Below are 13,968 nucleotides of genomic sequence, written 5' to 3'. Positions count from 1 at the left end.
TGGTACATTGCATGTGATTCAAGTGGACATATCATTTCTTTCTCACTGGCATCCACTTTACTGCCAGCTACAGTACACTGACATATACCAGATCAACTATACTTACTGCTTGTGTGAAGACTGAAATGAAGAAAATTAAACAGTTGAAGGAGACAAGTTTGAATGGTGTTTTGATTGTCTATACTGTGCTCTTCATAACATATGAATTTTACATTTGTCTGCATGTACAAAAATGAAAAAGTGGATGTCCCATAAGCACACATAGCTTCCTCCAGTATAATTATTCAGATTTGCACTAGCGAATAGCTGATTGTGATACATAATTAGGACACAGACCAGGGTGCTGAAATCCAGTCTTGATGAAAAATTATAAATATTTCTGATGCAGAAACTTAACATATTATTTGGAAATACAGTTTTCTGTAGTAATATCCTTGACCATTGTGTCAGGAGGCCTTTATTAACTATATTGTATCTGATTGGCAAAGAGGATTATGCTGTCCATTCTGGTGGTTGGAGACTTTAATCATCAATACCTACATTGTGTTGCACACTAAAATATTAATGTTGGTACCACATTTTACTGCTGCCCATACCTTGCAGATAGGTTCTGACCTCACCAAAATGACTGGGAAGATGTTCACAGCTGACATGATTTAAGAATAACTGGAGCTTCAAGCTTGGTATACTGTTGAATGCTGTTTGCATAAATGAATTGAAGGAAGTCTTACCAATTGACAGTACATCGAGAAATGCTTCACAATCAGTGATTCTATCTTTCCTTTAGTCCTTTGCTGTGGTAAAATCTCAACCCAGAATGTTGTGGATTGTATTAAATAGGCAGACATTTTTTTGAATATCAGGCACAGCTATTTTCCAATCCCATGTGCTCGAAATTACTGCTGTATAAAGTGACAGTATTACTTTCATTGACTTTTTTTTATATTTCTTTGTGAATGCTGATCTTTTGCTGGCTGTTATTATTGTACTGTTGTTGAGTGGCACAGTAGAAAAGAATGTTATGATGGTTTGTATCATGTCACATTAGAAATTAAGATAAATAAGTAATAATAATTTTGTTATACTCAACTCCTGAGTGTATTGAAGTCTCTGTGAACAGCACTAATGTTGCAAATTTATTTAACTGTTTTGTTTCTTAGTATATTGAATTGTCTAAAATGGGACTAGCTACATTTTTACAAATGAAAAGCCGTAATATTTGAGAACTAAAGTATGAGACATACATAAAAAATGTGCTAGTGAATTAACGACAGTCCTGTCACTGTTGCATTATTCTCAGACATCAATGTAATACTGACAGTGAAACTACTTAACAAAAAGAGGGTATGAATTGTTAGGAGCCACATATCACTGTCCTTAGAGAGTCACTACATATCCTTGCTCCTGTGTGGAACATATCCACCTGGTTAAGACATTCATCACCGACACCACTCATGAAGTCATCATCAAAGTGGGAAGAATAACTATCAGTAACAGATATATAAACCCCCTACCATCAAATGGACATGTGAAACTTTGCCTCTACTGCTCCATCCAGCAGTCTGTGTGCAGGACTTTGACTGTCACCACATACAATGGAAATATAGGACCAACAATAACAACAGTGAAACACTAGCAACTTGGGCAGATGATAGTCTATTTCTGTTATTTGATGCAAGAGAGGAGGGATCTTTTAAATCAGCAGTTTGGAACCTATAATGCAACCCTGACTTGTGTTTTGTAAGCAAATATGATGAGAACATACTGCTGCAAGTGACCCACAGAATACTTCAAGACTTCCCACACAGCCAACATTGACCAGCTCTAATTGAAATAAGAATAAACATCCCCTGATCAGTTTCTATCCTCTTCCAATATGGAATTTTAAGAAGATGTGGAAGAACTTCTCCAACCACCTTGACAAATGATTAGGATGGATTTCACCCACTGTGGAAAGCTACCAAAGGTTCACAAGAGCAGTGACTGAAACAGCAAACAAGGTCATCCCTAGACGATTCTGCAAGGAGTACATACCAGCATGGAATGTGTTATATCCTAGCCAGTAATGCCAACCGAGCCCGCTGCCAAAAGGTTGGCAGCATCAAAGTCCGGACGCCGTCCGCATAAGCAGCGCCAGCGATACAGGAAATCGCCGCAAGTCTGCGCGCGCCACCGCTGGCTTCTGGCTTCTTAAGCGCTGGAGCCGCGAGCGCTAGGACAGTTCTGTATTCGCCGCTCAGTTGTATACTCGCCACCGATTTGTGTACTTGCTAGTCAGTTGTGTGTTCATCGCAGCAGAGTTGTTGTTTGTCGTCAGCCGACGCTGACCTAGCTGCTCCGACTCGAACTAGACAGATTTCTGTAGACACGGAGTTCACTACTGTGTTTCTGTATCTTCCTTAATAAAGATAAGTACTGACTTTTATTTAATCAGAGTGTTTGGGTTTTCATCTTTCTGTTCACTGTTCCAGCGGACCGGTCGGCCCGCTATTAAAAGTGTGGCGGTGACTTCGTAAGCCGTTTCTACAGCGAAGTGTTTGTCGCTACGAACGCTGCCACAAAAGAATGCTCACTTTGAAGAACTATACAAGAAGTTCCTTCATGGAGGGGATGGAGAAGCAGCTGATGATGTGATATGCCCATTGGAGGTGATTCGACATGAGAAATGGGCAGAAATAGTAATGAACCTGGACTTCAAAAGATCTAGCAGAGAAGCCTGGGCACTTTTAAAGAAATTAGGTGGAAGTCCTAAGGATGCATGAGGTTAAGTGATCTTGCTTTGAGACAGGAATGCGATTCACATTGTGACTACTTCAAGAACCCCACAGGACAAAGAACACACCATCCACATGAAACATGAATTCACAGTTTTGAAGGCATCTAGCTCCAACCAGACCATATTTTCCCAGTCGAATAGTGTTCAGGAAATAACAAAGGCACTTAAAAAAAGTGGAAAAGGCACCAGGGCCAGATGGAATTCATCTTTAATTCCTCCTGAACTGTGGTAAACATACCAAAGCAATGGGTATCAGAGTTCTTTACTGACATCGTGATGAGAGGGAGACTCCCAAATGGAATGAAAATGTCTAATGGCATTGATAGCCTTAAACTGGGAAAAGCAAGCAATGAACCAGAAAGCTACTGCCAAATAGCTCTTCTTAGCTCAGTATGCCGTCTACTTGGGAGTGTCAATACTTAAGAAAATTCCGACCAAAGAAGCTGGTTTTCACCCAGAAAGGAGCTGCACAGACCAGATAATGTCAATCATGACCTACATCGAAGCAGGCTTTCAAAACATCATAAAAACATCACTGCATTTATAGACTTCTCAGCAGCTTGTGACACCGATGCAGGTATGGTCTTCTCTACAAACTCATTCAAATAATACCATGCAGAAGAACAGCCCAACTTATTAATAGCAAGCTTGCTGGAAGATCATTTCGTGTCATACTGGGCAACACGATAAGCTCTTTAAAGACACTAAATGATGGACTACCTCAGGAATCTGGCCTCGCACCACTCCTGTTTAATCTGTACATGTCTGATATGTCTGAAACTAGATCTCTTAAGTTTGGATATGCCGATGACTGAGTGCTGGCTGTGGGACATCTAAATTTTGAAGAAGCCATCTTAACATCTGATCAGGTGATAATGGCAGATAGCCTGAAACCAATCCCCCCTAGACAGAGATGGCTTACTTTCATTTGTGCAACAGAGTGGCAAGTAGACAGCTCCAGTTCTATTTTAGTGACAGACTACTTCACCACAGTCAGCAACCAAAAAATCTAGGTATCACACACATTGTCCTACAAGAATCATCTAGAAAGTGTCACTGCAAAGATATATACAAGGAAAAAGATCCTAAATAAGCTGTGAACAACTTTGAGGCTCCATTGCTGAAGCTCTGCGCACTTCAGCACTTGAACTAATCTACTCCATTGTGGAATATGGTGCTCCTCTATGGCTCAATAGTGCACACACAAACTTTTGATGCACAGCTGAAAAACACAATGAGAATTATCAGTGGTATAGTAATATCATCCTCCGTTGAATGGTTGTCCGTATATACCAACACCTGGATGTTAACAAAAAGCAGCTCTACTCCACGAGTTTAAACACATACAAGGCAACCCGCAACTCCCCATCCATCAAGATACAGTTATCATAGAAAGAAAACAGCTCCAGTCAAGAAAATCATCAATGAAAACAGCCATGGAACTGCACATGCTTCAGTTCAACTTAACTGACTCATGGGAATGAGACTGGTCAGACTTGCCTTCCACATTGCCAGAACTTGATATGCATAAGAAAGAAACCCTGTGCCCTTGACCAGTCACACAGAACATGGACAACATTTAACAGAATATGCACCAATCATGGCAGAAGCATGGACACTCTTCATAGGTGGGGTAAAGCTCCATCTCCAAATTGAGATTGTGGAGCAGTCTGGCAAATCTTCCATCGCACAGTTACAGAATGTCCCAGTAGGGTGTTACTTTCTGTGATTTCTTGCAACAAATGACACAGTTGATTTCATTAATAATTTAGATGTCTGTCTGTAAATTACATGTTATTGTTTGTGCTACATTTAATGTTGTGCTTAAAAAACACATTGTAGAATAATAAGTAAACAAATATGCGCAGATTTTACATTTATTTTCAATCTATGATGTAGGTATGGTGGCTGAGATTTGAGCGTCTAATGGTGTCTTTGGAGCAATCAGGGATTTGCAAACTGCCATCCAATCATCGTAAATTACGGTCTTCAGTCAAAGATATCCTCAAACAAGTAAGTAATTCTCCTACTCTTAGCCTTGATACCCTCTTTTTTCTGATACAGGTAAACTTTCTAGGTATTTGTTCAGTAAAAATTTATTTTTTGTAAGAAACATAGTGTAGTCTGAACAGACATACTTACTATAAAAAAAATAGTTTCCCTTCTTTCTCTGCATATATTTGCTGTAAAAGATCTTTTTTCTTCCTCTTTCTTTCTTCGTTTTGTCGTCTAAGGACCACACCAATTTCAATGCTTCCTTCTTTGCTGTTCTTTCTTTTTCCTCCAGTATTCTTTCATCTTTTCATTATGTATCTTTTTTTTCTCCTCCAACCATTTTGACCCTGTGTTCTTCTCCCTCTTGCCTTGGAATCCTTCCATTTTTAACACTTTCCTCTTGAAAATCTTCCTTTGTATTGCATCTTTTTCACTTATGTTGTTTCTTTCCAAATCTTTTCTGACTTCTTGAGTCCAGGCTATTATTGACTTCTTGTCCCAAAGATATTTAAAAATCTGTTTGGTTAACCTGTTGCTGTTTATCCTGTATAAGTGTCCAAAAAATGGCAGTCACCTCTTTCGTAGTGTTTCATTTATGTTTTCTGTGTTGCGATAAACTTCACTATTGCTTCTTAATTTCCATACCGCTGTATATTTTGCGAATGACTTTTCTTTCTAGAACTTCAGGTTTGTGTAATTTGTAGTTTAGTACTAAACATTCATTTGCTTAAAGACATTTTGGTTTTAGTACTGTGTTGTAGTGCTGTATCTTCAAATTTTTAGACAGACACCTTTTGTTGTAGACATTCCTAGTTATTCCATAAGCTCTCTCCATTTTATGTACTCTTTCTTCTACGGCGAATTTTTCTAAGCCATTTTCCTGGATAATTTCTCCCAAATATTTAAATTTATTTACCATCTTTATCTGGCCAATATCTGGTGCTAGGAATTCCAGAGCATTTTTTATATTTGTCATAAATTTTGTTTTTTTTCTACAGATATTCTTAAACATGCTTTGTTGGCTATTTCTTGTAAGAGATTGATTTGTGTTCCAGCATATGTTAGGTTTTCAGAAAGAATGGTAAAATCACCTGCAAATGCTAAACAGTGAATTTCAATACCTTCCATTCTCTTACTATTTACTCTACTATGCAGTTAAAGAGGAGTGGAGACAGGCTATCACTTTGTCTTACACCTGTTTTTATGTTGAATGCCTTTGATATTTCACCCCAAAACTTTACTTTTGATTTGGTATCTGTGAGTGTTTCACGAATAAGGTTTGCTAATTTAGATTTGATGCCAAATTCTCTGATCGCTGTATCTAGTGTTTCCCAATCAACTGAGTCAAATGCCTTTTTAAAATCTATAAATGTTACAGCTATACATTTCGAGTTAGTAAGTCTGTGATGGATTATAGACTTTAGGTTGAAAATCTGTTCTGAGCAAGATCTCAAGATCTGCTCTTTCTAAATCCAGCCTGATATTCTTCCAAATGGCTATCAACTGTTGCTTCTACCTTGGTGAGTAATATTGTTGAAAATATTTTATAACCCACTGGCAACAAAAATATCTGTAGTTGTTTACATTTTGATTATCACCTTTCTTGTGCAAGGGGTAGATGAGAGCCACTTTCCAGCCTTCTGGTATCTTTTCAGTTTCCCATATTTCTTCAAACATGAGCTGAAGGTTAGTTATAATTTTTAGTTGTGGCCATTTAATAAGTTCAGCTGTAATAGAATCTTTTCCACTGGCTTTGTTGTTTTTCAGGTTACTTATTGCCTTATTAATTTCTTCAGCTGTAGGTGGTGGATCTGCTTCTGTATTTTCATGCAGATAGCACTAGCACCAAAAGATCTTTGTTGTTAGGTGGAATCAAATGAACATAATGTAATAATGCTGTGAGATTTGCGGTCTTCTACATTTTTGTCATATAATACCATTAAGCACAGCACTTAAAAAAGTGCTCTACCTGCCTCTATTAGAATTCCATGAAATTACATGGTCCAGTTACATTAATGTGATCATTACCTGTGTTCGATGTCAGCGTGCAATAACCACTCACAGATAGCGGTGGCCGCACTAGCAGTGGAGGGTGTATAGTGTGTGTCAGGAAACTCAGAAAACAGTCATCGTCATTATGTGGAAATGGAACAATTGGTCTGACATTCAAAAGGGCCGTTTCATTGGGTCTCGGGCCAAGGGTGGAATCATTTCTGAAATGGCTAAGTTTCTAAACTGTTCATGTGCCACTGTGGTTAAAGAAACAGTCAAAGGCAAAATGGCACTATCCAAAACCGATGCCTAGGCAACTGCAGTGCATCACAGGTCGTAGATGACAGAGGTGAATGACAGGTGTGGAGGAGTGTGTGGGTGAATAGACATGTAACTGACTGCACAGATGGACCTAGGCACTACCAACAGTATCTCCTCAACAACTATTCAGTGAACATTGCTGCTCATGGGCCCCCACAGCAGGCACCTGGTTCATGCAGTTGTGCTGACTGCTATTCATTGCCGCTGAAGGCTTGAGTCTGCATGCCAGAACTGCAACTGAATTTCCACTGAGTGGCGACAGGTGGTCTTTTCAGATGAATCACGTTTTATGCTCCCATCAGTGTAAAAAGTCTGAAAGCAAACACCCCTCTACAATTGTCCAAAGGGTCCAAGTTGGGAGGATCAATACAAGCATGCATCTATGCTTGAGGACCAGTCCACCCCTACACGCATTTGGTTTTTTCCTCTGAACTATGACATCTACCAGCAGGACAATGCAACAAGTCACATAACTTGCAGTGTATGTGCATGGTCTAAAGAACACCGGGGTGAGTTTACTGTACTCCCCTGGCTACCAAACTCTCCAGACTTAAAACCAGTTGAGATTCTATGGGCCACCTCAATCTGCCTGTTTTCCACATGGATCCTCAACTGAGAAACCTAGTGCAAGTGGCTACAGCACTGGAGTTGACATGGCTTCAGATCCCTGTCAGTATTTTCCAGAAATTTATTGACTCTCTTCCTGCATGTCCGTGCTGGGGGTTAGTCTGTAGTCTGCTTGTTGACAGTGGTCACATTAATGTGAATGGAACATTTCGTGTTAACAGAAGAGGCAACACCGTGTTACGAGTGGAGGCCAAAATGCACGTGTTTTAGCTCACGAAGGCTGGCGCGAGGAGGGAAGAATTATACTGACATGAGGTCTGGAACTTGACAAGGAATCAGAATTCAGAAAGCGGATGTAATTAGTTTGATACTTAACTTTAATCCATTAATGATGAACGTCGCTCATGACGGTACATGATTCACAATATTATCTGTTCAGAATACATTCTTGAAGGTAGTAATTATAGTAACTGAATATGGCGCCTTGCTAGGTCGTAGCAAATGACGTAGCTGAAGGCTATGCTAACTATCGTCTGCAAATGAGAGCGTATTTTGTCAGTGAACCATCGCTAGCAAAGTTGGTTGTACAACTGGGGGAGTGCTAGGAAGTCTTTCTAGACCTGCCATGTGGTGGCACTCGGTCTGCAATCACTTATAGTGGCGACAAGCAGGTCCGACATATACTAACTGACTGCGGCCGATTTAAAGGCTACCACCTAGCAAGTGTGGTGTCTGGCAGTGACACCACAGAACATGTAATTGATTCCACTACTATAAAACTTTCCCTTGAATAAATCCTTTCTGGAGTTCTTGCCACATCAGATGTCTGGTACCGAGTGCTGCGGGTTTCGAATCCGCGCCAGACGGCATGGACCTCGATGACCACTAGAGGTTGCCACAGCTGTCGCGCCATAAGCCATGGCTTATGCTGCCACTGCTATCTCTGGCAATGGCAATGTCTTTGATGCAAGAACATTGGTAGCATTGTTGATTTTGTTAGATGGTGGATGACTCAGCTTATTTCTCTGTTGCTTTTCCGCATCAAAAACCTGATTCCATGCACGAGTAAGGGTATAGCCATTATAACTTATGTTCTATAAATTTTCCCAGTTTAAATTATATCTGAAATCAGTTTCATACATCTGTGTCACCATTTTCATTGATGACTTAAATTCTGTAAGTGATACATAATTTTCTGGTTTAACGCTCCTGAAATTTTCACTGGTGTTGCAGTCAACTGAAGTTCATTGTAAAATGGCAAGTAGTCCACAGGGGCAAGTTTCTTTCCATTTGTTTTTATTCATGTATCTCCTCCCACTTTTTCGCGTTTTCATTTTTTTGACATTCTGTGTCATACCTGAAGACACATAAAAGTTCTCCTTCACATCTTTACTTTGATATGATTTTACTGTTCCTTATCTTTGTACTGCAAATATTTGCCTGTGGGTAGGATTTTATTATCACAGACTTGAGAGGAATAAGTATTTCATTTAGAACATGGAGCTTTGTAAGTGTTTCCACCATCTGTCAGTGTGAAACAAAGTTATTACCGCATGTAGTGAATATTATTGTTATGTTTTTCCTAATAACTAGCACCAAAAGAATAACCTTTATCTACTTTATGTATATTAATAAAATCTAAACCAACTTTCCATAACACCACCATTCACTTTCTGTAGATGAAGGTTCACTCTCATCAGGATGTCGTGGAATATCTACAGTGCTTTCATTCTCTGAAAATAAAAGAAATGCATATTAGAGCAATCATAAATTACTTAAACATGAATAAATATGGAGTTCAGTAGACCTTTTTTTCCTTTAATTGAAAAAAAAAGCTTGTTACCTGCAGTACAATCTTCATCTGGCAGTAAAGTGAATTATTCGTTGTGTAATCACGTAAACAATAAATTTTTATGACGGTTTCCTGACACTAGTGAAGTCAGATGTTACTGCGCAAATGCAGTGTGGCAATCATGAATGTGAGGCTCCTTAATTTTAGAAAACATGACACTATCTGAGGAGATGAAGTTCTACAGTTAAAAGCTACAGCCATCTACAATGCCATGGTGATATTACCTCAATTTCTGTATCTTGTTAGTTATTAGGGTTATTGCATCGAGCTTGAGGATGTGTAAGACACTAGCTGAGTACCCAGCGTTATCCTGTCTGTATTTATTCCAAATCTGTTAGCCCATCTCCTCCTGCACATCTCTCTGTCAGTCTTTTCCTCCTCACTCCCCCTGTCCATTTCCTCCTCAGTCTGTCCATCTCCTCCATTCCTTTTTGAGTCCATCTCTTGTGTCATCTGTATCCTCCTTTCTCCATTTATCTCCCCTCCCCCTCTCTATGTTCATCTCCTACCCTTCTCTCTGTCCATCTCCTCCTCTTCTTCCTGTCCATTTGCTCCCCCCCTCTGTCTGTCTCCTCCTCCTCCGTCTATCCATCTCCTCTCCCCCCCCCCCCCTCTCCCTCATCCTTGTTGATGCCCTCCCTCCCCATTTCTCTCTGTCCAGCTCTTCCTCTCCCACTTCTCTTTCCAAATTACCTTCCTCTTTCCAGTACGAAGTTGCTGGTTCTTACCACTGCAGTATTTTTTTCATGCAGCTCAGTGTTCTTGATGTCATGCATTGTTAATTATGTATCATACAATGATATAATTTTGTGGGTACATTGAGTGGCATCTGTGGATATTCTCAGCAAAATAAGTTGCAAATAGAGTTAGTAGCAAAGAAGCAATAAATTTAAACATCACACATGGTGCGGCAGTTTTACAGCATAAACAGCCAAAATGGAGTATGTAAGCAATAAACTTCTTTCTTTTCATCATTTTGTGGGAGTTTTCAGCAAGAAGTGTTTTTGTAAAGGTTTGTAATTATGTGTAAAGTTTGTTGCAAGTCACTAAGTGCTTTTGTTCTGAAATATGGATGAGTAAAAACTGGGTATTCATGTGTCGTGGGCCACACTATTTTTCACCCCCATCCTCACCCAGTTGAAAGGTAGGTGGTTCTTACCACTCAGTGACTCTTTACTAACAATAACTTATATGTGTATAAAGGTTGGTTGAAATTGGTCCAGTGGTTTATGAGGAATGTGTTAAATACGTACATACGTACTGTATATTTCAGTGGATAAGACAAGGTATAAATTTTCATCGAAGATGTATAGTTTTACCATGTGTTCATACTATAAGATCATCCCAAAACTACCAATGACCTGTAAATTTAGTTGAGAACAATGATCACTGACTCAGGTAATGACTTTGAGTATTTATAAAAGCATTGTATTGGCTATTCAGTTTTGCGGACATACCCATTCTGTACTACTAAACAATTGGTACGGTTGCGCATGTCATAAAGTAAAAGCCTCTTTTAGCATTGTTATGGTTTTGCCTGTAGAAGCACAAATTTGTATGTACAGCTAATAAATATTGTTGTAATCAAACAGTGAAACTCCAGATAGGAATATGAGCAATGTAGGAAATGACTGGTTGCTACTTGGTGTAAGGAAGTCACATTAAGTTGCAGACAGGCACAATTAAAAGATACTTACATAAAGCTTTGGCTGCAGCCTTCACCAGTAAAAGAGAGATACATCCATCAAGCACACCTCATGCACATGTGACCGCCAACTCCAGCATCTTGGGCCAGAATGCAACTATCACATGGGATGCAAGCAGCAGTCAGGAGGCAACTATCATGTGGGATGCAAGCAGCAGTCTGGAGGGGGTGGGAAAGGGGAAGGGATAACAGTGTATGAATGGGGTGAGAGACAAACAGTGTCTGGTGGAGCGTGCAGAAACTAGAAAGCCAGCATGCATAGCATCAGGTAATTGTGGGGCAGGGAGGCGTGGAAAAAAGGAGCAAAAAAGGAGAGGTGCAAGGAAATACAGGTGGATCACAGAGGGTGGGAGATGAGAATGGGGAGGAAATGATTGGTTGGGGGGGGGGGGGACTGTTGGATGGACAGTATGTTACCATAGATTAAGGCTGGGATAATTATGGGAGTGGACAATGCGTTTTAAGGATTCCTCCCATCTGCACAGATCAGAAAAGCTGGTGGTGCAGAAAAGCTGGTGGTGCAAAAAAGCTGATGGTGGAGGGAAGGATTTGAATGGCTCGAGTAATGAAGCAGCCATTAAACTCAAATGTTTTATGTTCAGCTGCATGTTATGCCACAGGGTGGTCTACTCTGCTCTTGGCCACAGATTGGTGGTGGCCATTCATTCTGGTGGACTGCTGGTTGGTATTTATACCAATATAAAAAGCTGTGCAGTGATTGCAGCAGAGCTGGTAAATGGCATGGCTGCTTTCACAGGTGGCCTGGCTGCTGATTGGGTAGGATAAAGTATTGTTGTAAGTTGTGTTGTGTGTTCAAACAGTTTGTACTGTAACTGTAACTGGTGTAATATTTGTAAAGTGTGTGCCTAATGATGAAACCCATACAAAGAAGGAAATATGAAGCAAGGTTCAACTTAAAGGTCATAAAACAGGCTAAAGAATCAAATAACTCTGCTGCAGCAAGGGCTTTTGATAAAATAGAGAAGATGGTAAGAGATTGGTGAAAGAATGAAGATGCTGTTAAAAGAATACCGGTAAAAAAGTGTTCCATGAGTAGAGGAATAGCTTTCTGGCCTGATTTAGAAAATGATATTGCAGAGTGGGTACAAGACCAGAGGAGAGTGCTATGTTTTTACAGTAGGTTGGTGCAGTTGTTTTATGAACAGAAAAAAATCTGGTTATATGCCAGAAAGCAAAAATTGCTTAGTAATTACCAAAAGGTCTTGACAACAAGGTTACAAATTCGAATGTAGGAGAAATACAACTTGCAAATATGGATTAATATTGATGAAACACCAATGAACTTTGATATGATAAACAATAGAAGTGTGGAAGCAAAAGGCATGAAACTCTTCAAGTCAGAAGTACAGGCTGGGAGAAGACCAGGTTTACAGTAGTATTAACATGCATGGCAGATGGAACAAAGTTAAAACCTATGGTCATTTTCAAGTGGAATACCTTAACTAAAATAAAATATCCACCAGGAATTTTTGCACATTTTCATGAAAAGGGATGGATGGATGAGAATGGTATAAAATTGGAGATGGAAAATGTGTGGCAGAGGCAACCAGGTGCTCTATGAAATCAGCCAAGTTTGATGGTGTGGGATATGTTTTGCAGTCACATAACTGAGAATGTCAAACCATTTAGCACAAAGCAATACTAAGACTGCTGTTTTAGTGGGTACTTTGAATTTGATGCTACAAACTGTAGACATCTCTCTGAATAAACAATTGAAAGACCACATTCAGGGAACCTCAACCTCAACCACATTCAGGAGGTGCTTTTGTTAGTTAATGATTGTTAGGATTTTGTAGCATTTTGAAATGCATTTATGGGTGATTTATTTTATTTTATAATGGGTTTAATTTATGTAAATTTCAACCTATGTTCATAGCTTTCAAATAAGATGACCCCAATTGTGGGTACCTTTCTTTATGCTTTAACTATCGTCTTATTTGCTGAAATATGTGGAACATGCATACATACACCTATTTTTAGAATATGTGTGGATTTAATAGTGAATAACGCTATGATTTTACATGTGAGCTAAAGAAAATTTCTAATATTAACAAGTGAGATTTTTATTGTTTGCTGGTGCAGGACTCAAACATATTAGAGAAACAATAGTGTGGCCACAAAGAACAAGAGTTTACTTTCCACATTCTAGTAAATAACATACTTAGAGACAGCACAATTAGCTAGTAGAAAGGCCATGACTGAAGGCCATTCTACGTAGTCAGCATTGTATACATTTGCAAAGCACACATTAAAATCTTTAAATGATAAAAGTCACAAATTGGGGTCTTCTGTGTCACACTGAAGGCACTTGATTGCATCAATCATAATATTCTATTAGAGAAGTAATATGTCATTCAGCAAATGCGTAGTTAAGTTCTTATTTAAGAAACATTGAGGACAGGCACCTGCAATGTTGTCCTTATATAGAGGAAGTGCCAGTAGACAGTGTGACAGGTACTGTACTGTGAGCACAAGCCACAGGTGGCCCGTGGTGACTGGGCTTCGCAGATGCCGTTGGCGGAATATTTGGGTATAGCATGCCGGCGGCCTGGTGTCGTGACTTGTATGCAGGTATGATGTATAGGGTTATGGCACTCCTTCCCCTTTGGTGAAAGGGGCTCCACTGATACGCTCCACCCATGGCCTCAGTGGTGGGTGCTGCAGGTGATGATGATGGTGGCAGGAGGAGAGTCCAGGCTGGAACTGGTGAGAAGGGGTGGATGTGGTGAGACCGTGGCC

The 13,968-nt window shown here is 39.7% G+C and overlaps 1 protein-coding gene across 1 annotated transcript in view; it reads left to right on the top strand.

Moving 5' to 3' along the window:
• Positions 1–13,968, top strand: part of LOC126094869 (nuclear exosome regulator NRDE2) — a 190,092-nt gene that overhangs the window by 125,297 nt on the left and 50,827 nt on the right. Inside the window, exon 10 of the mRNA XM_049909500.1 lies at positions 4,676–4,789. Within this exon, the coding sequence (XP_049765457.1) occupies positions 4,676–4,789 (114 nt within the window). The remainder of the gene's footprint in view (positions 1–4,675; positions 4,790–13,968) is intronic.

The sequence above is a fragment of the Schistocerca cancellata genome, chromosome 8 (assembly GCF_023864275.1).
Source record: "Schistocerca cancellata isolate TAMUIC-IGC-003103 chromosome 8, iqSchCanc2.1, whole genome shotgun sequence".
Taxonomy (NCBI): Eukaryota; Metazoa; Arthropoda; class Insecta; order Orthoptera; family Acrididae; genus Schistocerca; species Schistocerca cancellata.
The sequence above is the reverse complement of the archived record's forward strand: the minus strand, read 5'-3'. Positions and strand labels throughout refer to the sequence as shown.